The following is a 21,837-nucleotide window of genomic DNA, read 5'->3' as shown; positions in this document are numbered from 1 at the left end:
TCTGTTACTCAATCACGCCTAAACTACTGAACCAATTTGCATGAAATTTGATATGGAGATATTTTGATACCCGAGAAAGGACATAGGCTACTTTTTATTGCGAAATATGTACCACGGGCGAAGCCGGGGCGGACCGCTAGTAGGTAATATTAAATACAGGTAGGTATATTATTTAATGCAGAATTATTATACACCTATAAGATTTTTTAAAGAATAAAAAAATATCGATAAAGAGGCAGATTTCGAACCCGCGAATTTCGCCCCAGGAAGACGAAAAATTTCTCATTTATGAAGCATTTGTATGCAATAAAACTAAATATCAAAGATACAATCTATTCACGAATATATTATACTAGTGGTTCGCCCCGACGATACTAGTGCTTCACCCGTGGTACATGTTTACCTTCGCTCTCCATTAGAACCATCCTCGTATACTTCAAGGAATATTAAAAAAAGAATTAACGAAATCGGTTCGGCAGTTCTCGAGTTTTGCGCTTACCAACTCATTTAGCGATTCATTTTTATTTATATAAGATTTAACTCACATAATACGATAAGGCTAGGATAAAATTCATTTTTAAATTTTCCATTCTATTCCAGAGATGTGACATCTAAAAATGGAGTTTGGAACATGGCGGTTGAGGCGCCCAGGGAGCTTCCTGCTAAAAGAAGACACGAAAATTTGAAACGGCATGCGTCAATATAGATAGGACTACAATGGAGTACAATTTTATATCTCCGACCAATGTGAGTATATTTATTATAATATTATAAACATTTATTATATTAACATTTAGTTCTTAGCTTTCTGAGCGCATCTTTTCTCGCGTTTAGATTGCTTCTTTAAACTGTTTTGGAGAAGAATTATGACTTATAAGCATAAATTACACTAAAGTTCAAATAATTTTGAAAAAACAAAGTTTTTCATGCAATTTGTATACTACGTGGTACAATATTATTTCTCTGTATGAAAAATTCTTAAAAAATCCAGTAGGTAACTTACCATTAGGCTGTCAATCAAATATCAACCAAAATTCACGCTGTTAAAATATATATCGAAACATACGACTAAAGAAATTAGTAACAATATCCCCTTTTTCCATCCTTTGGCCTCAATATCAAGATTGTAAACCCTAAGAGCCACTCACTCGGATTGATTGGTCAAAGCCCTTTGGAGGAAGATCACCTTCCTTACTTACAGTTCAATTGCTATAGGAACTATATGGGTCACCATAGACTGTATAATATGCACCTATATTTAAGATTGCGTCATCCTGGGTCTGTTATATTATGTTTTACTATTAAATTATTATTAACTAGCGGTCCGCCACGGCTTCGCCCGTGGTACATATTTCGCAATAAAAGGTAGCCTATGTTCTTTCTCAAGGTCTAAAGATTGTCTGTGCCAAATTTCATCAAAATCGGTTGAGAGGTTTAAGCGGGAAAGCGTAACAGACAGACAGACAGAGTTACTTTCGCATTTATAATAATATTATAGGGATTATTAATAAAGTACGTGCATGTCAATCTATGACTTAAAAATTACTTACTTTAATATATTATGGGTAGAATAATCTACTATTTACAATTATTTTAAGCAAATACTTAATTTTTTATAACTCTAGGTATTAATCGAAAATCTATAATTATATATAAAACTCAAAGGTGACTGATATAGTGATCTATCAACGCACAGCCCAAACCACTGGACGTATCGGGCTGAAATTTGGCATGCAGGTAGATGTTAGGACGTAGGCATCCGCTAAGAAAGGATTTCCCGAAATTCTTGCGGGAACGGGAAAAAACGGGGATGTACGTACAAAGTCGTGGGCGGAAGCTAGTAATAAAATATATTTGGCAATATTTTGTACAAAGTCTACAAGATATCGGGTTAGAATTGGGTCAAGTTTACACCTTTAGACCCTCGTATCATTTGTATGAATTTGTAAATATATATGTTCAAGTTCAACATAAATAGTTTAGTAAGAAGACCCAAAGATATTTTCAAACTTTTTATTCTACCATGCTAATTCAGAAAACAGACCTTTCCTCTTTATAATAACAGCTTAGACAAGTTTCAAAGTGTCTTTCTTTTTCTCATTCTAATAACATTTTCATTATTAATCATGTTTCTCTACATTTACCTAAGTCTGTAAAATTATTATATTTCCCATTCATCAACTACAAAATATAATAAATAATAAATATCTACAAGAAGGTACTTACTGCTCATAATATAGAATATCTTAGTCTAAGGGATCATTCATAACAAGTACTACACGTAAAGAAATAACTTTATTACATTACATTCCGACACAGAAATCTCACCTCCATTCACACTCGTTTACGTATAAGTGCGAACCAAAATCGCTAAGCAGCTAACCGCTAGAATGAACTATTAAATACTAATTTTGTGACATGTCGGCATTCATACAAAGGTAATGAAATCGTAATATTTCGGTGACACGTGATGTTTGATGAGCGGTAATATATCGTAAGGGCGCTTGTGCACTACAAGGAATTTTAGTGTCCGGCATTCCGATTTTTTACGGTCCGGTGTGGCATGAAAAAACCGATGAATTGCTTGTGCACCTGTCCGTCTTTACTCGGATCAGTGCGGTACAGTTCAAGGAAGTTTGGCGGTATAATGCTATCATAAATGATTGTTTTTGCATTTTACAAGAAACGAGTAAAAAATATAGAAGGTGGAAGGTATAGAATATAGAAGTGCACAAGCGCCCTAAAGTGAATTAACATTGGTATTTATTACTGAAATTTATTACGTAAAGCTCTGGCTCTATTTTTATATTTAAGCACATTATAGCATCTACTATTTTATATAGAAAATATGAGATCACTAGGAATTCATATTATACAATGCAATATCAATGATATCTTAATGGTTTCTTCTTTTCAACATCCTTTTAAATGACTAGTCGCTCGTCCTGTCTCCGCCTGTATTAATTTCGGATATAAACAAAATAAAATTAAGCCAACTCTTACAGATAACGCAGGTTTCTATCGGTAAAATATTTTTTAAAAACGGTTCAATAGAACCAGAAATGGCCTATGAACTGCAATATACAAATTCACATTTGATTTACATAGTAATAACTAAGTATGGTTTTTCACAATAATATAAGAACGTAATTTCACCAGAATCGAACTGACGCTATATGATATAAGAATACATAAACTCTGACATTTTCATATTGAAACAGAAAATTTCATCGAATCTCCCCTGTACAAAGTTTACACAGTGGAAGCTTGTGTTACATCCAATGTGTAGACATTTATGTCTTCCGTAATGTATTAGCCGAGAGAAATTTCATGTATCATGTACTTATGAATAAGCATACCTAGTGGATGTAGGTATAACCACGTAAGGTGTGAATAATTTTGTACATCAAAATGTTATTCTAAGTTCTACATTTAGGAATTGTAGATTTTATAAACGGTTTAATTATAGCACTATTTGCTCAACATTTTTTGATGTCGTATTCTCCTTTCGTAGCCGTGGAGAACATAATTAATAATTATACTTTATTAATAATTTATCTTTAATTTGTATTAAATCTATACTAATATTATAAAGATGAAGAGTTTGTTTGTTTGTTTGTTTGAACGCGCTAATCTCGGGAACTACTGGTCCGATTTCAAAAATTATTTCGGTGTTAGATAGCCCATTTATCGAGGAAGGTTATAGGTTATATTATATCATCACGCTACGACCTTCAGGAGTGAAGCCACGGGGGTGAAACCGCGCGGAGCAGCTAGTTGACAAATAAACTTAGGTACACTACTTTAAACACCTCATGCTTAGGATTTTCCTTGAACTGAAATAAACTGCCACCTATATTTGATAAAATATGAATAGTTACAATAAATTGTTTTTTAATTTTTTACGTAGAATAAAGATACAATAATAAACAAACCGGATTATACTGTTATAGAATATTGAAATTCTAACAAATTAAATTAAGTCGACAAAATCGTAGGTAAGGAATCGAGGTGGAATGTTGTTCAGAGCAATATAAATATTTCAAGGGTCATATCTTAGCGATTAGACATTCCAATGTGTTTTGCAATAGATCTGTTACTACCATTATATATAATTGGATAAATTCCATTTTAAAAGTGGGTTTCTAAGGACTTTTGTAATATCACTACGTAGTATAAAACAAAGTCGCTTTCTCTGTCCCTATGTCCCTTTGTATGCTTAAAAATATAAATGCTTATCTTTAAAACTACGCAACGGATTTTGATGCGGTTTTTTTTCATAGATAGAGTGATTCAAGAGGAAGGTTTTAGTATATAATTTATTAGGTTTTAGACAAAGCGGGCGAAGCCGCGGGCGGTAAGCTAGTATGAAATAAAATTAAAAGGTATATTGTAATATTGAAACCAAGTATTTTAAATTATTAGGTATTATGTAACTAAAGTTATTAAAGTCCTTGTGCTTATAAAAATACATTTTTATTTAATACCTGCCTCTCTACCCTAATTTGTATTTATTATACCTAAATTGTAACGTTATAACTAAACCCTTAACATAACCCCGTAACGAACATTTAATTCTGCATCATATATTATTGCTATGAAAGCTAATATATCAAATTTCGAAACAATTCAGCCGTTCAAGTTGGCCGCAACTCCACCTCAACTAGAGAATAGATAATTCTACAAACGGGCGAAATTCGAATCGAAAATTAAACTTTAATCATCTGCTATGTCTTTAATTATACCACCAATTTGTAATGTGCTATTAATTTGAATTATTTCTCAAATAAAGAAATTTCGTATGTATGTATATTACGAGTATACTTACTCAAAAACTACTAGATCGGTTAAAATAATCTTGCATTCAATCGTGCCGTCGGTAGACTACATTTTAAGAAGTACTATTTTTGGGTGGGGCAGCAGTATAGAAAAACATATAACTAGCAGTAAATAACAACACATTGATATTACAAGTTGTTTATTTATTAAGGTCTTAACTAATTTAAACATGTGTTACTTTATGAAACGACGTCGTGGATTCTGGCAGACCCTTCTTAGCTCTGAGCGTTCCATTTTATGTTTTTTTGCTTCGGCAAGAGGATCTCGGCATACAGAGACCGTTCAGACGATTTTCACTCATGGTAGAACGAAGCTAAGTCTTGACGCGCCGTAATACGTTACGTCAGTACGCTGAAAGACCTTTCTATAGCACAAGTCGTACACGGCTGGGCCAGTAACATAGCAAGTGCAGTTTATATGCTCGGATAAAACATTTCTGAAGTCTTTATCAGATCTGTCACTTAAATGTCTTTCAGACCATTTTTTGTCATATTTTTTTCTGCCCACAAGTGGTACCACAGTTCAGCTTCGCTGAGGAAACTACCACTTAAGTTATAAAACTTGCGAAAGATCTCTATTTTTTTCAAAAACACTTCGAAAGTCATTTGCAGCATGTTATAAGGGTGCAATGAGATCAAAGAATATGCCGGTAAGTTGGTCTCCGAGAAACGCTCTACCAACAACGTTATTAGCGAGTCTAGGTAGGGAATAATTAACGATAGTTTCAAAACTGGGTAGGACTCTCTGCCAGAGGTTTTCATCTGAAAGAAAGAAATAAAAAATATTTATAGCCACATGTTAACTTAAAAACTACTTATATTACTTAAAAATGGAATAATATATGAATCTGTCTTTTTGCTATGCCTGGCATTATAAAATCAACTTATAGAGCGTCTGCGATCACTCTTGCCTCAGCTATGAAACTGCAGCTGTGATCGTCCACACTTTCACAATGTTTTTTTAATTGTCTATGATTCTTTTAATGTGATTCGTACACTGGAGCAAGTCAATGTTTTTTTATTGTAACACATTAATAATCGGAATATATGGCAGCGCAGTATAGTTGAAAAGCCACTTTTCTTGTAGCATTGTTGCTTTCATTGGAACATTTCAAAAGGGCTGTGGTCATTTGGATATTTGGTTCTTTGAAAACAGCAATACATTTATAATTTTGTGTATTCTCAAAGTAACCCCTCGTCCTATACATAATATAGCGTATAATCTTCAGCCTTTTCCAAAGTTAATTTAAACCACAACTACGTTAATTTAACAATTATTATATAATATATATCCCGCATATTCAAAGAAAAACGCGCATATTTCCCGTTCCTGTAGGATTTCCAGTATAAAAACTATCCTATGTGCCCAGTTACTCCCTAGGTACGTGTGTGTCAATATTATGAAAATCAATTGATCAGTCTTTACGTGAAGGAGTAACAAACAAAAATACAAACTTTTGCATTTAAAATATTCGTAGGATATTTCACGTAATATTATATATTCTTTTATATTCTCTATAATATATATTCTTTTCGTGATTCTACCTACATTTACTTCCACTTATGTATCAAGTTTGCTGAGTTACAGCACGAAGCATCCCGTTTCGCTGCTCATTAGTTAGAAAAGTGCTTCCGACCGCCCAGTTACTGTATTTGTTCTTTTGTCTCTGAAACTTTTGTACGCTTTATTATCATCGTCATTTCAATGAGTAAAACCCGGCTGAAAAGCGATGGTAATTCGATGTGGGTGCTTTTTAATTTTATTGGTTTATAATGACATCATTTCAATGAGTATAACCCGGCTAAAAAGGGATGGTAATTCGATCTGTGCTTTTTAATTTTGTTGGTTTATAATGAGGCTCTAGATTAACTAGAGATTATGTACAATTAACAGAGACTATTCAAAATTAGGGTTTAATTAAAGATAATAATTTTACTCTACATCGTAATTCAAACATTTGATTAATCAGTTTGGCTTTTTTTATATATTGCAATAGTTCTCATAGTACTGAAACGGCCAAGTCACATACTTAGCAAAGAGTTTGTTAAGTTAGGGCTTGTAGACTTAAGACGTGTAGTGTTAGACGCTTGTCTCTACATTAACTTATTCAAAGTGTAAGCCATTAGAGTATATACGCGTTTTGACAACATTTTATATGAAAATGTTTTTTTTTTATGTTTATAACTAAAATAAATACTCATCCAATACTGTAATAATAGCCCTGTGAATAAACAAATAACAATTTTATGAAAATATTCCTTTAAAATATATGAAAATAAACGATAATACAATTACTGGAGTAGTAAGTAAACAAAGCTGCGCCCATTCATTTACGAGATCTTTACGCTCGAATACCTTAACAACAATCGGTGCTGTTGAATTAACTCGCGTATATTGCAAAATGGCCTATATGTACAGGCAATGGAGCGTATAATCGCGTGAATAAATTATTTTGCTAGTGTGTTAACTTGTAAATCAGGTGCTATACATATTCATTGAAATGGTCTCATTCAGTCGCATTGATCAGATCTTTATATAAATGGTTGATACGTAAAATGCGATGAAAATGTCTGTATGAGCTTTTTTGAAAAGGCAGTAAGGATACATTTATCTTTTGAGGCACTAGAAAATGTGTAGAAGTTATTTTAATATCGATATGACTTAAAAAGGTTTATTTACTTACTAGTTCTTATTTCTGAGTAATGACTATTGATCTGTAGTATAATGTAGGAATTCTAAAATGGTCTGGAAGATATAACCACGTATAACGTAAGTAACATGTATAGGTAATTATAAAAGTATTAAATATATTAATAAACTCTCACCGTTATAATATCAAATTATCAAAAAAAAAACCCTTTAAAGAGTTTTTTTCCAATATCGTATAATTAATATGATAAACAAAGATATCTATGAAATTGTTTCAAACTAAGAATAATATAATGTTTAAAAGCAAAAGAAACAGAGTCACTGTATTAGTAATATTGTATTATTTATTCTCTTTCAGTAACATGGAAAAATAAGTTTTAATGCAAAAGTTTTAGCTGCGTGAAGTTATACAATGTTTCCGCTGGAAGTATTTCCATGATTTTATTCCAATATTTGTTGCAAAACGAAACTCTCTGTTCTACTAATGTTAAAAAATGGTATTATTTTTTTTACAAAACAGTAAAAATATAAGTACTTTTATCATTATTCCGCTGCCTTTTTTGTAACTTATAAAATGTTGGTGGCGTACATTTTATGGTTCATATTGTTATGAATACTGTGTTTGTTGTTACACTATTGCATAGCTTTTATCTCAGACTTTGAGCGCGGTGACCGAATGTAAAAATTCCGTAACGACAAAACCTAACACCCCTCACTCCAACCGGCACAGCGATGCGAAGCTATGAAATAGCTTTACCGCGGCAGTCCTCAAGTGCCACACGTATTTTTTTTTAGTTAGTCAGCCTGGCAAGGCATGGAAAATTCGCTTAAAGATCACAAAGGAAATTAACTGTTTACTCTTTTTTATAATATTTACATTACTTGAACTGTTAACATATTATATTTTTTATCAGACCAGGCACTAAAAACTATCGTCAGAAAAACTGTAGCAAGCCTTTACACCGTTTTAACAAAAACATGTTTGTTACATATGTTAAAAGGTGCTACTTTTTGCCTCACTCTTTACGAAACTATTTGTAAAGCATACAAGTTTCTTTCGCAAAGAACACTTGTACTTTGTAATATTTCATTGTACGGGAACGGCTCTAGTTTTAATGGACTTTTAATGGGTTTTAATTTATATCGCTTTCTTTATTGAATTCTGCTTTGTGATTTTCTTTATATTGTTGCTACTGAAATATTGGCCAATTTTGGATTTGTACTAGAGGCACTCGGGTTAATGCCTAGGGCGGGAAAATTTTCAGAGGCGGCAAATTGTTAGAGAAAATTAGTTTACAATGTAATTTTTCATACACGATTATTTGTCGGCGAAAATAATCTTAAATTTATGTAAACTGACGGAGAAAAAAGAAATATACTTTATATTTTTTTTAATAAAAAAATATCTTGGCGCTAAGGTTAAATTTTGCTCTAAATGCTGTCTATATGATACAGGCATCAAGTCCCATTAAAGCTAACAGAACCTTAATATGTTAATCACAGTTCACACAACTTTATAAATTATTCATTGATTAGATAGGTCAGACAACTCTAGGTTGTTGTGCTTTTAGACTACGTTTAATGTAGATGACATTATTACATTATTATCATATTATAATGTTATTTAATTATTTATGTATCTTACTCATCGCTTTTTTTTAGTCATATTAAAAAATATCGTGATAATAAAGTAGTACATGAATAAATATGTACTTATATACCTATGAACTCATGGTATAGGAACATAATATAAAAATATATAATTCCCAAGAATATTAGGAATCACATCGCTGACCCGTTTAGGTCATTTAAACTGTCCTCAAACTAGTTTTTGCAAGTTTGGTGAAACATGTCTCTACAGACCGTTTCAGAGGTCAACGCGATTTGAATCCCTTTTGATAGCTTAGAGTTCAAAAGTAGGAAAATGGTACATATACATAGTTTAAGGCTTTGCTAGATAGAACGCGTAACTATAAAGCGCTAAAGCGTTGTAGTTGACTGTTTGATTGTATATTACCGCGTAGCTGGTACTCTGTACAAATAATAATGTCTTGTTACACGGTAACGCCTGTATTTATCTTTGCTTAAATTAATTATGTATGAAATTATCATAATACAATGTTAAATAAGATAATACTTCATTGAGCGTCCTATAAGAATCGTGATTTGGGTATGTAGGATACGATTCATCTAAGAATTATGATTGATTCAGCGCCATTTAGTGACGTCATAGCTGTCAATTCAAAGAATAATCTTAGATAAGAAATAATGTCTATATTTTTTTGATGTAAGAGTCAGGAAAAACAAAATTAACCGTTATTGACCTGCAAAAAACTATTTATAAGTATACTACTGTTTCATTTATTATAAATAACACTGCCGAATATGATCTATCATTCATCTGTATCGGTTAATATCCATGGAGAATATTCAACTACACTGTAAACATTAGAGTAAGAAAGTATTAAGGTACGCTTTTAAAAACACAGTACACATTATACACGAAAACATAATTAGTTAGCTCCCATCAATCCTTAATCTGAGGGGAGAAAGACGCGTAGCTGATAAAATGTACGTGATCTTTGTAGCAAGGGTCTTTACCATCACCTTGCTTCTAACAATTACGGAAAGCTATTGAGATTTTACCTTATTCTGCATGTAAATTCTTAGATGAATGCGTACATAATAGACAAATAGAGATAGAGTCACAACTTCTTTAAACTTTAGATTTACAGTAATAATATTAATCAATATGATGTGACATTTAAAATTATACATCCTGGAAATATTTTTCTACGTAAAAATTGTTAACTAATTACTGTTACAAGGTTATTTCATTTAGAAAAGCAATTTTTACCTATGTTATTTCAAACATATTATAATCATCACGATGATTTTATTCAAAGTCTATTTAATCAAAGACCAAGATGAAGACATAAGTTCAAGTATTCAAGTCAAATTAAATACAAAATAGACAATAAAATAATGCTCTAATAAATTAAATTTCATAACAATAATTATAAGTATTGTTCACAGGCGGTGATAGGCACGAACGAGACGACCGTCGAATATGAAGACGCGGAAGACCCCGACGCAGTTACACTACTCTCTATTCTGGTTGTCGGTAAGTGTAGCTATAGGTTACTTTACTTACTGACAGACGTAACTTTTGCTCTCAGAGGAATAAACATCTATTTTAACTTGCAACATTTCTAAAAGAAGCTCTGCTCCTATTGGTAGTAAAATTTGAACACAAAAAGGATTGTTCCATTCAAAACAGATTTTTTGAGATTAACTTGTTCAAACAAACAAAATTCTTCAGCATTGTTAGTAGCGTAGATTGTGCACAAGATAATACCAATACTTTCAAGTCTTATAAAGAAAAAAAAACAAAGGGCTTTAGAATGTAAATTCATCCGTTACTGTCCTAAATACGTTATTTGACGTATATATAGTAGGTATAGTAGGTATCCAACTCATTAAAATCGTTATAAGATACAGAAAAGACTGAAAAGATTGCTATATTATAATTATAGAAGAAGAAACTAGTAACCCACAGTTATTTAATATCTTCTTAAAAAACATCAAAAGAGAAAATAGCATTAATTTTAAACGTCTTCGAATAGGGAAATTATTTGGAATAGGGAGATAATAACTTTTGTATTTTATTATAAGAAAAAGATTCACTTTCATTATTAAAATTCAAGACAGAACAGAAACCAGTAATTGGATAAGAAACCAAACCATGTAAATTAAGAATCGAATATAATGAAGCTTACATAATAACTAATAAGAAACAATATTCAAAGCTTTATTGAAATAAATAATTTATTTGCAGGAATTGTGGTTAATACAAGGTTTTACAATAATATATTACAATAAAGTCCGCACAACTCTAACTTATTAAATGCATATTTATTTAAAAATATTTCAGACTAAAGTATTTGTAGAATTTTCAATCTGTAAAGCTATAGAATTTGTTTGTTTGTTGCTTGAACGCGCTAATCGCAGGTACCATGATTAGAATATAATATATTTTATTGTTAGATAGTCCATTTATCGAGAAAAGCCTTTCTATATATTATATTTCTATTATAGCCATAAGGCTATGTATCATCACGCTAAAACCAATAGGAGAGGAGCAATGTGGGTAATGTGGGTGACTGAATAGTGGGTGACCGTAAACACAAGAACTCCTCTGAATACAGACTATAAAATTATTAATTTATTATTAAAGCGACGTGATATATACTTTTTGTCATTCGCCCCATTCTATAACTTACTAAATATATCTACACAGAAACATTAAAAAAAAACATGACAATTTAATTACGAATACTGTGACACGATTATTTACTATTATTTGACTTTTGTCAAGTAAAACGTTAACCATTCAAGCAGATTACTCTTGCAATAACTGTAAATGAATTTTGCCGTATTTTAACTTTGTTTATATTTGTTTTTCATTTAACTTAAAGCCACTGTAATTATCGGCTATCGATTACAGGAAGCCTGGACTTGACAGGCTACAGAAAAGTGATTTATACCCGTTTTCGCAAAAAATATGCCGTGCTTCTTTCGTAATATTCTCTTTTATTATATATAGCGTGTTTTTGGAGATACACAATCTCATAAAATTACATCAGTTCGTACAAGAATTGGTTTGGTTTATTACCAAAAAATCAAATTTATGTATTTATGACTCAAAACAGGCATACATATTTAAAACTGTGATGTTATAGAAAGCAAAAAAGTAACAAAAGTGTCTCAGCTAATTAATGATTAGAAATACATTGTTTTTAATAAAATTGATTACTAATTGATCATCTATTGGTTATTTGAACAAAAAACAAAACGAATAGTGAACTAAATATATTTATTTATTGTATGCTTAATTTATATCCAGTGTTTGTGCACAAAGGTGAACTTTAAACTGTTCTGCGTATTCTCATAATCACAAACAGAATATATAGGTACAGTTATTTCATAGTTAAATTACGTGGTTAGAGTTTTAACCTCGGCTTAGTTATTTCTACAAATTCTGCATTAATGTAGGCACGAAATTCAATACATATGCGAACGTATATAAATACATACAAATATAATTATTAGATAGAGATGATAGCTTTCTGTACAGTCATTTACATTTCAAGCGTTTTCTTGTAAAGCAATTTGCTTGAAATGTATTACTTATTATATTTTAACTCCTTGACAAAACCTTAATTTATGTCTTACTCTAACGTGTCTTTATGGAACTAGTAGGTAATTATATACTTCGTTGTAAAGCGCACCTAAGAACCGTTATTTAACGTCTATAATACATAGATATCTTAAAACGGTACAAGACGCAATAAGTATTTTTATTGTGCTAGTAGTCTTCGGAAACATATAGCTATAGGCTATAACATATTATTATTTTAAGAATATAATTTTAATGTGACTCTACGCACGCGCGAACGAAGTCGCAAGCACAGCTACTCTATAATTTATATTTGTATTAAGATTACACGTCTAGACGTAGATTAGGAACAAAACAAACAAACAAAAGGGTTTCTGAATAATCTCATGGAATATTGATTGTCATGTATGAATATCGGCTTTACAAACAAAGCTGTAATTTCAATAGCTTTGCGTTAATAGGACAAAATATTTACATTGTAGAGTGAAGGTCGAAAATAATAAAACTCCTTTTATATCTAAAAATACTTTGCTTTAAAGTTAAAGCTGTGACCCTTATCTGAAAAATACTATGTTTTATGTCTTATTCCTTTTCAATGTAAAATGTAACATATTATATATTAGATTTTTGAATTGTATTGATATGATCAATATTACTTAATTCGACGATTCCAATAGAAACGCATGTTAGTCAATACATCAATAAATCTCTTAAACCGCATATTTTCAAGCAATATCGACTATTCAATAAATGTAACACAGCATAGTAGGCAAAATCTTTATACATATTTATATTTACAATTAAATAAATGTAGCCTACTACAAATAAAAGTCTCAGAAAAAATGTCTTCTTAAGCCACCAACCACATCATCAATTTAACATTCCTATTTCTTAATATACTTATGTAGTTCCCACAGCTTTTTGTCCACTACCTAACCCAATATTTTCTATAATACCTATAATTATATAGTATTTTCAGGCATATTCCTCTCCCTGCTCATATTCGTTAGCGCAGCGGGCAACATTCTGGTCTGCATAGCCATTTACACGGACCGTGGCTTGAGAAGGATTGGCAATCTGTTCCTGGCTTCACTGGCAATCGCTGATATGCTTGTGGCAGCGGCGGTTATGACGTTTGCTGGGGTGAATGACTTGCTTGGGTAAGCTTTTTTTTATTAATTGTAAAACGTAATAATGGGAATGGAACAATGATTTACTTTTCTGATTATGAAAAATAAACTAAGACACTAATAAAGATAATTTTTCCATAAATTATTCAACCTATCTGAATGAAATAAAGATTATATAATATTTAAAAAAAATATTTAATAGCAGACAACATTATCATACAGTGATCACAATTTGTTTATGTAGTTAGGTAGATATAAGTTACATATTATGTAAATTTATTGACATTATTTAAAAGAGCAACTATGGAGTTTCTTGCCGATTCTTCTCCATAGATACTGCTTTCCGAATCGGTGGTAAATGTTAAAAATACTATGTAATGACGATTCGAAAGTGCTACTAAATAGTAGTCTAATTGAATAAATGAATATTTGAGTTTGAGTTTGAGTTTGAGTTTTGCACTGCTATTTTTTGGAAATTAATTATTCCAAATCTCAAATAATTGTGTAAAATTCAATGAAATCCGGAAAATTGACGGAAGTATCGATTAATTATATAAATAAGTACCAACATTTTTTCATATTACTCCACTCTGTAAACAATGAAGAATAAATAAATATTAATTCATCAGCTATTGGGTGTTCGGCGAACAGTTTTGCGACACGTGGGTGGCGTGTGACGTCATGTGCTCCACGGCTTCCATACTCAATCTTTGTGCCATTTCATTGGACAGATACATACATATTAAGGATCCGTTGAGGTTGGTACAGATAAAATAGAGTTTAATTGGTTGTTAAATAATTCATATATATCTCTGCATTAGTGAACTCAAACGAAATGAAAAATAAGAAACATTAATGAATTTGCTGACGAATTTATATAGGCAAGTGTGTATCCGCCTTCATCGACAGGCACTTTTGAACATCGTGAGGAATTAACAAATAATTTAAAAACTAGCAGCAGGATTTTTTCTTGTTAAAATGTAAACCAAACTTTTTGTAGATATAGAGGTATAGATTTTCAAAAATGTTTTTGATAAACGCAATTGACTTTGTAAAAGCAAAAATAGGTTGACCCGATTTTCGATTTTGTTGTACCCTCGATTTTGGAGAGCCTTAAAACGTAAAATTAAGGTTACAATCAAATCTATTTTCGAAGCAAAGATCAGCGGGTCATGTAGGTAGTCTGTAATATAGAGTCATTTGCATTCACTATATGCATGAGCCAAGCGGAAGAAAGGCAGACCAAAGGCTCGCTGGGTCGATGATATCCTGAAATTGACGGGAAGAGACTGGATGAAGGCAGCTGGCAACAGGAAGAAATGGGGACAATTGGAGGAGGCCTATACCCGAAAGGGGCCAGGACATTAATCCGAATTACATGATAAATATTAATATTATCTTCTTAAGTGTACTTTGCTGTAATTTGTGTTGAAATGTCATGGATTAATAAAGGCTAAATAAATAAATAAATAAATAAATATGCATCATATACCTACCAATGCAAAAATTTATATCAGAAATGAATTTTAAAAGTTTTCAAAGATTAGATTTAGTTATCAAAAAATATTTTAAAAAAATCGAACCCGCGTCTTCGCGGAAAAACAGCGGCGAAAGGCAAAAGACGCGGGTTCGTATCCCGCCTCGTGATGTAATTTTTTCTAAGCTATAAAACCAATATCACACAATTCCCATGTTTCTAATATAACTGTAACAGCCATTCAGAAAGACTGTTTGAAATTTAAATCACAATGGATTTGTTCAACATCGAAGAATGTGATCCGAAGATTCAAACATGAACACGAGCTTCTAAATGCATGCACTTCACGTTATCACAACGTCCTCATTCCATATTTCAACCAGTTCAAGATTTATTTTTAAAATGTAGCTTAAATACGTCTACTAGATCTTTCTTTGTAGTAAAATGTATTACAATCATTGTAACTGTTTCGGAGTTAAAATTAAACACACCATCATTGTTTGAATATTTATTTCCAAAGACCCTTAACTTAACTCAAAAGCGATATTTTCGAATAATAACGAGTTAATAGTAACCTTTAAAAAGTCAATTTCTAACGTATTCTAAATTGCAGATACGGCCGCTGGGTGACCCGAAAGGTTGCCATAGTAACCATAGCGCTCATCTGGCTTCTAGCTGTTATGGTCAGTTTTCTGCCCATCTCCCTGGGTCTGCACAGACCGCCAGAGGAGACAGTTACTACAGAGAGACCGCCGCGGTACCCGACCTGTGCGTTGGTTTTGACCCCGACGTATGCGATAGTGTCGAGCTGTATTTCGTTCATACTGCCGTGCATTGTTATGATCAGTATATACTGCAGGTGAGATGGTTGTTTCTTCTCGTGCGAATGTTTATCTATAATAATAATTACGTTTAAATAAGTTTGCTACTTCTTGTGCATATGTTTATCTATAACAATAATTTAACACTTTATTGTACACCTAAAGCATTTCGTATTTTGATGATTCAAAAGCGATTCTGAAGTATAGCTGAATTAATAATGTTTGAGTTTGAAAACTACCTCTACTAAATCTATCAATGTCTTTTGATCCTTAATCGTAAGACATGCATAAAACTGTTTAAAATTTTATTCAAATATTCCAAACATTTTATACTAGATTATAATATTATATTTTTCGTTTCATACCCTAATAACGATATTGATGATACCACTGAAGTGAGGGAAAATCCCGTGAAGACAAAGTTATAAGTACTCTTAAACATAAGTATCCATCAGAGTCTTATTATCTGTGGTCCTCTTTACAAGATTTTTGAGTCACTTTTACAATTCTTCAATTATCATCAAATTTCAGCTTTATCAAAATATTGCAAGCTTTTTAAATCTCTGTGTATTAAATTTCATCAAATAATAATTAAGGCTTTTTAAAACTAAAAGTAATTCATAGATGAGTCCAAAAGAAAGAGATTGTCATTTAGTTTATTGTAATGAATTTTAAGAATACAAAAATTTTTATAATTACATTAAGCGAAAAATACTCATAGAAAATGTAAATATAATTTGGAAAATCCAAAAGTGCACGCCTCATAATTTTATTTTAATAAATATTTATTAATTCTTATTTTTGTTTATTTAATAACAATTAAACCACATCGAATCAGACCCTGAAAAATGAAAGGGTTCTATTCCTGAGCATACTCAAGCGTAAGAGAAAAAAAAAGACTCGATTAGTAAAGTATTTCGGTCGCTATCGTGTTAACAAGAAAAAGGATCCGCACATACAGACACACGGACGTCCAAGACAGAACTTTTTTAAACTGTTTTTTAACTAGTTTAAATAACAAAAATGACATCAAAAATATCATGAACGTTAAAAATAGTGTTTTTTCTTAATATGTGTGTGTATGTATTATCTTACAAGTGCAATGTATGATACATAAAGACATTTTAAGTTTGAAAAATCAGATGTTTTGCGCGAAGTGACAGTAGTACCCACCTCAACGCTTCGCTTATGAGGCGTGCAATAAGGAAGTAAATATGTTGGTACTTAAAGCATATCGCAACACAAGTTCATAGGTACATACACATTCGTACTAACAAACGTTATTCCACAGACTATACTGCTACGCTCAAAAGCACGTGAAGTCCATCCGAGCTGTGACCCGGACGGTGCAGCTACCAGACAACCGCACCAAGTCGGTCCGGACGCGCGTCCACACGCACGTTCACTCGTCTCCCTACCACGTGTCAGACCATAAAGCGGCGATCACTGTGGGAATTATAATGGGAGTCTTCTTGCTATGTTGGGTGCCGTTCTTCTGCGTGAACATTGTGGCTGCGTTCTGCAAGACATGTATACCAGGTAATTTGATTATAATTGGTAGAAATTGAAGTGTATACATAAGCATGTTTCCTCGTCTCCCTATCACATGTCAGACAATTAAGCTAGCACACTATGCAAAAATAATTTAATGGAATATTGATAATATTTACGAAATTTTCTCCGTTTAACTTAATCTATACTTTGATATATACTTAATTTTATATAAATAAAACGCCATAGTTCAGTCTTCTGTAGCCATACAAAGATTATCATCTCAGGACTATTTCCACCACAATAACTTCGGTAAACTAAGAGGGATTAGAGGATTAGCCGTAATACATTACACTGGTCTAATGCAGATTGATGGATACGATAAACATGCACAAATATTTGGTCACATATAAGATAAGAATAAAACACAATAGCACTAAGGAAAATACTTTCCATATTATTAGATTTATTTAAATTCGGGACGAAACTTTATCATGATCTCTTAATACAATATTATGAGTGAGGAAAAATGATCGAGGTAGAGCAGAGAGAACTTCTAGAGGTCTTCTAGAGCCATCACTTTCCCACACTGGAAGTAATGCTGCTATGTGACACTTATGTGACATCATTGGGCGTATTCAGAAAGAAAGCTTGAAACTTATAAGCGCTTGTCGGCGCTTGTCATGTTCATATATTTTCCTGTCAGTGCTGGTAACCCGCGCAGGAAAATATATGAACATGACAGGCGCCGATGGGCGCTTATAAGTTTCAAGCTTTCTTTCTGAATACGCCCATTGTAAGCCTTCAGGATGTCAAAAATTCTCTTTATTTCTTTCAATTCCAAAATTTCTGCCAATTTTGGAAGCATGGTAGATTATGACGATTAAAAATTTCATAAAAATTAAAAAAAAAATCTATACTCTACTTATTTATATCTTAGGATGAAAATCTATATAAATAACAATGGAACTCAATACGCCTTCTAAACAGGAAAATGTCTAAAATGTAATCGATACGATTACATTAATTAGATATCTGTAAATATCCATTTGCTCTTAACTTCCTGCTCTATATTTAGGAAGAAATAACAAACTGAGTCAATATTATTGTCATTTATTATGAAACAATTCGGAAAGAGTTCGCAGAAATAACGATGTTTTAAGTAAACACAGATTTTGTTATGATTTTACGTAAATATTTTTTGTACGTTTTTAAATATAAATAAATATTATTCCTTTATCGAATTATAGTGAATTATAATGAAAAAATATCAGCTAATTGACATTTAGGGCCGATTTTTCAATGCTTGGATAAAACCGTGGATAAAACTTATCCGTCCAAAAAATAATATTAAAATGTCACGTAAACTGTCAAATACGGGCAATTAGAATACGTTTTTTAAAAATGGTAGTTTTATACATTATTCGACGAATAAGTTTTAACCAAGGATTGAAAAATCAGCCCTTAATCATATAATAATGAACATAAATACTGAATAGTCAAGTATTTTTTAAATTAATAAGTAAAAATTATCTGTTATTGGAATCATAAAATAGTTGCTTAAATATTTATTAATGAAATTCTCTTTTATACTTTAGTTATTCTAGACTTTAACAAAACGGTAGTAATGATTAATGAGGCTCGGGTCTGAGGACGGAAGTTTTAGCGCTAATGTTGTGGAAAATATACTACATATTTTAAATTTATTTTCTACATAAAATATTTGCATTTTCTATGAAAATTATTTATGTAAAATAAATAATTCAGTATAATATCAGTTTTATCATTTCTAATATTAATATTTTCGTATTCTAAAAAATCTTAGTCCATTTATATACATTCTAAAATCTTATCTCATGACAATTACTCACATAATATTTTAATGTATTTTTAGATTTTATATGCGTATTTCATATTTGAAGGTTTAATAAATACCATTCTTATTAAAAATAAATTAAACACATAAATACCGTCACATATACAAAGAAAACTAATAAGCGTTTCTCTAATAAATAATTAATATAAATGCCTGAGCATTTCAGGAAAATGCTCTTATAATTATTTCCTTGGTATTTGGGTCAAGCGCGATAGGAAATATCAACAAAATTATATTATGTTATTATTTTGTGTTGGAGATGTTGTTTTTAATATTGCTTCCAATTTACCGGATGAATTAAGATTTGGTACATAATATGTTTGGATATTCGATCGAAAAAAACCGGCCAAGTGCGAGTCGGGCTCGCGCACAAAGGGTTCCGTAGCAGCAAATATAATAAATTACAGTTAAATCAACCTATCTCAAAAACTATAAGAGATACTTTGATCAAACCAAAAATCGTTGAAAGAGTTAATTAGCATGCATCACCTCTATTTTTTTTAGAATTTTATACCCCGTAGTTATAAAAATAGAGGGGGGGGGACATACTTTTTACGACTTTGAGAGCTGATATCTCAAAAACCGTTCACTTTAAGAAAAATGTTTTTTAGAAAACTTTATATCATTTTAAAAGACCTTTCCATTGATACCCCACACGGGTATGTACATCGAAAAAAAAAATTTCATCCCTCAGTTACATGTATGGGGGGCCCCACCCCCAATTCTTTTTTTTACTATTTAGTGTCATATTTTTGTAGCGGTTCATACAACACATATTCCCATCAAATTTCATCACTGTAGTACTTATAGTTTCCGAGTAAATCGGCTGTGACAGACGGACAGACGGACAGACGGACAGACGGACATGACGAAACTATAAGGGTTCCGTTTTTGCCATTTTGGCTACGGAACCCTAAAAACAGTTTTGTTTAATATAAATATTTGGAGATGATAACAAAGACTCAATTTGCTGAGAATCTAAGATATTATTATAGCTTCAAAAGCGAAACCATGTTTTATGAATTTTGATTTAAAAAAATAGCTTTTATTACTACGCAATTATTAATTACACAAAGCCGTTCAAATAATTTACATTATCAAGCTGTATTGAAAATGCGATCAACTTCTCACGTTCATTGTTCACCATAATTAAAATACATTAACAAGGCACATTGTTACAGATCTCGCATTCAAGATCCTCACATGGCTCGGCTACTCAAACTCAGCGTTCAACCCGATAATATACTCAATATTCAACACGGAATTCCGGGAAGCGTTCAAAAAGATCCTAACCTCGAAATACCCTCCTTGCTGTGGTTACCAGACTGTACGAGCGAACACTCCAACTAGAAATGACAATTTCGTCACCGACTATGGGACAAAGACGCTCGTGGTTAGGAGAAGTGGGTCTCTGGGGTTATCTGGAGTGGACCCTACACCTCGTTCGTCTGCGGAGTCGGTTAGGCCGCTACGGGACTATCATATTTGACAAGAAGACGGGGGTAGCAACAATGGGCTACTCGATAAGAGCGATGTGGTTTAATCATAAGAATTGTTAAAAGTGCGCTCATACATATAGATTTCAGTTATTAGTATTATCACAGATTACTAAAATATAGTTATTACGTATTATATTGGCGTCTCTATAACTTACTAAACTCACTCTGCATAAAATAATGTTCTGTTGATCTGTGGTATGTTTGGTCTGAAAATTTTTAGCTTTTATGTTTTAGAGGATACTAATAAGTTTATACTTTTGCGGTTTTAAGCATACTATAATATGAATACTCTACATTAAATTGTGTCGTCACCGCTTAAACTGTAAAACGGCTGTTAAAACTTTACAACCGTGAATTTCTTAAGAAATGCCATGTCGTTATAATATGTGATTTTATAAAAAATACTATCCACATACTAGTCATAATTCATCTTTCGATAGCGAAGACATTCCTAGAAATTCATACTACTATGAAATGTAAAAAGAAAGACGAAATGATTGATTATTATTTATTATACTTTACAAGGAAGAAGTTACAGGATTCTTAAAGAGATTTATTTAAAATCTCGATCAGACAGGTTAAGATCTAAACTTTATTTGACTGTAAAGAAAATCAATCAGAAACCTATGTATAATGTTTTCCCCTTTGATCTTAAGAAATAGCATTTCAAAATTGTGTCATTATAAAATATTGAAATCGTTTACTGGATATTTTTATTACCCACTTTAGTACCAAGTCTTTAAAATTTACTGTCCTATATTTTTAGAATAGGAAATTAAACTACGGTTTAACTATATTCCAATATACGGAGTATAACTTTTAACGGTGAAAATATTGTATTAAGTATATGTGAATAATTCGTTTAATTTAAATTAT

The 21,837-nt window shown here is 31.7% G+C and overlaps 1 protein-coding gene across 2 annotated transcripts; it reads left to right on the top strand.

The window, feature by feature from the left end:
- The first annotated feature begins 717 nt into the window (after positions 1 to 717).
- Positions 718 to 20,951, top strand: Dop1R1 (Dopamine 1-like receptor 1). Of its 2 annotated transcripts, none has more exons than XM_090115614.1 (7): positions 718 to 747; positions 10,525 to 10,612; positions 13,647 to 13,827; positions 14,427 to 14,555; positions 15,888 to 16,133; positions 17,387 to 17,634; positions 20,644 to 20,951. In XM_090115614.1, the coding sequence occupies exons 1-7, from the start codon at positions 718 to 720 to the stop codon at positions 20,949 to 20,951; spliced, it is 1,230 nt and encodes a 409-aa protein (XP_089971740.1). The 2 variants fall into 2 exon arrangements, with proteins under 2 accessions (XP_089971740.1, XP_089971741.1); XM_090115615.1 differs by having other exon boundaries at positions 718 to 751; positions 10,535 to 10,612.
- Positions 20,952 to 21,837: the final 886 nt, after the last annotated feature.

This window comes from Colias eurytheme, chromosome 23 (genome assembly GCF_061535395.1).
Source record: "Colias eurytheme isolate Ceu_HAF_F1 chromosome 23, ilColEury1 Martin Lab GWU primary, whole genome shotgun sequence".
Lineage (NCBI taxonomy): Eukaryota > Metazoa > Arthropoda > Insecta > Lepidoptera > Pieridae > Colias > Colias eurytheme.
The sequence above is the reverse complement of the archived record's forward strand: the minus strand, read 5'-3'. Positions and strand labels throughout refer to the sequence as shown.

What these genes read in the sequence shown, in the direction of transcription:
- Dop1R1 (XM_090115614.1), top strand. Translation starts at nt 718, where the DNA reads ATGGAGTACAATTTTATATCTCCGACCAAT. An exon ending in ATTTTATATCTCCGACCAAT is followed by an intron (nt 748 to 10,524) that starts GTGAGTATATTT and finishes TATTGTTCACAG; the next exon opens with GCGGTGATAGGCACGAACGA. An exon ending in CTGCAAGACATGTATACCAG is followed by an intron (nt 17,635 to 20,643) that starts GTAATTTGATTA and finishes ACATTGTTACAG; the next exon opens with ATCTCGCATTCAAGATCCTC.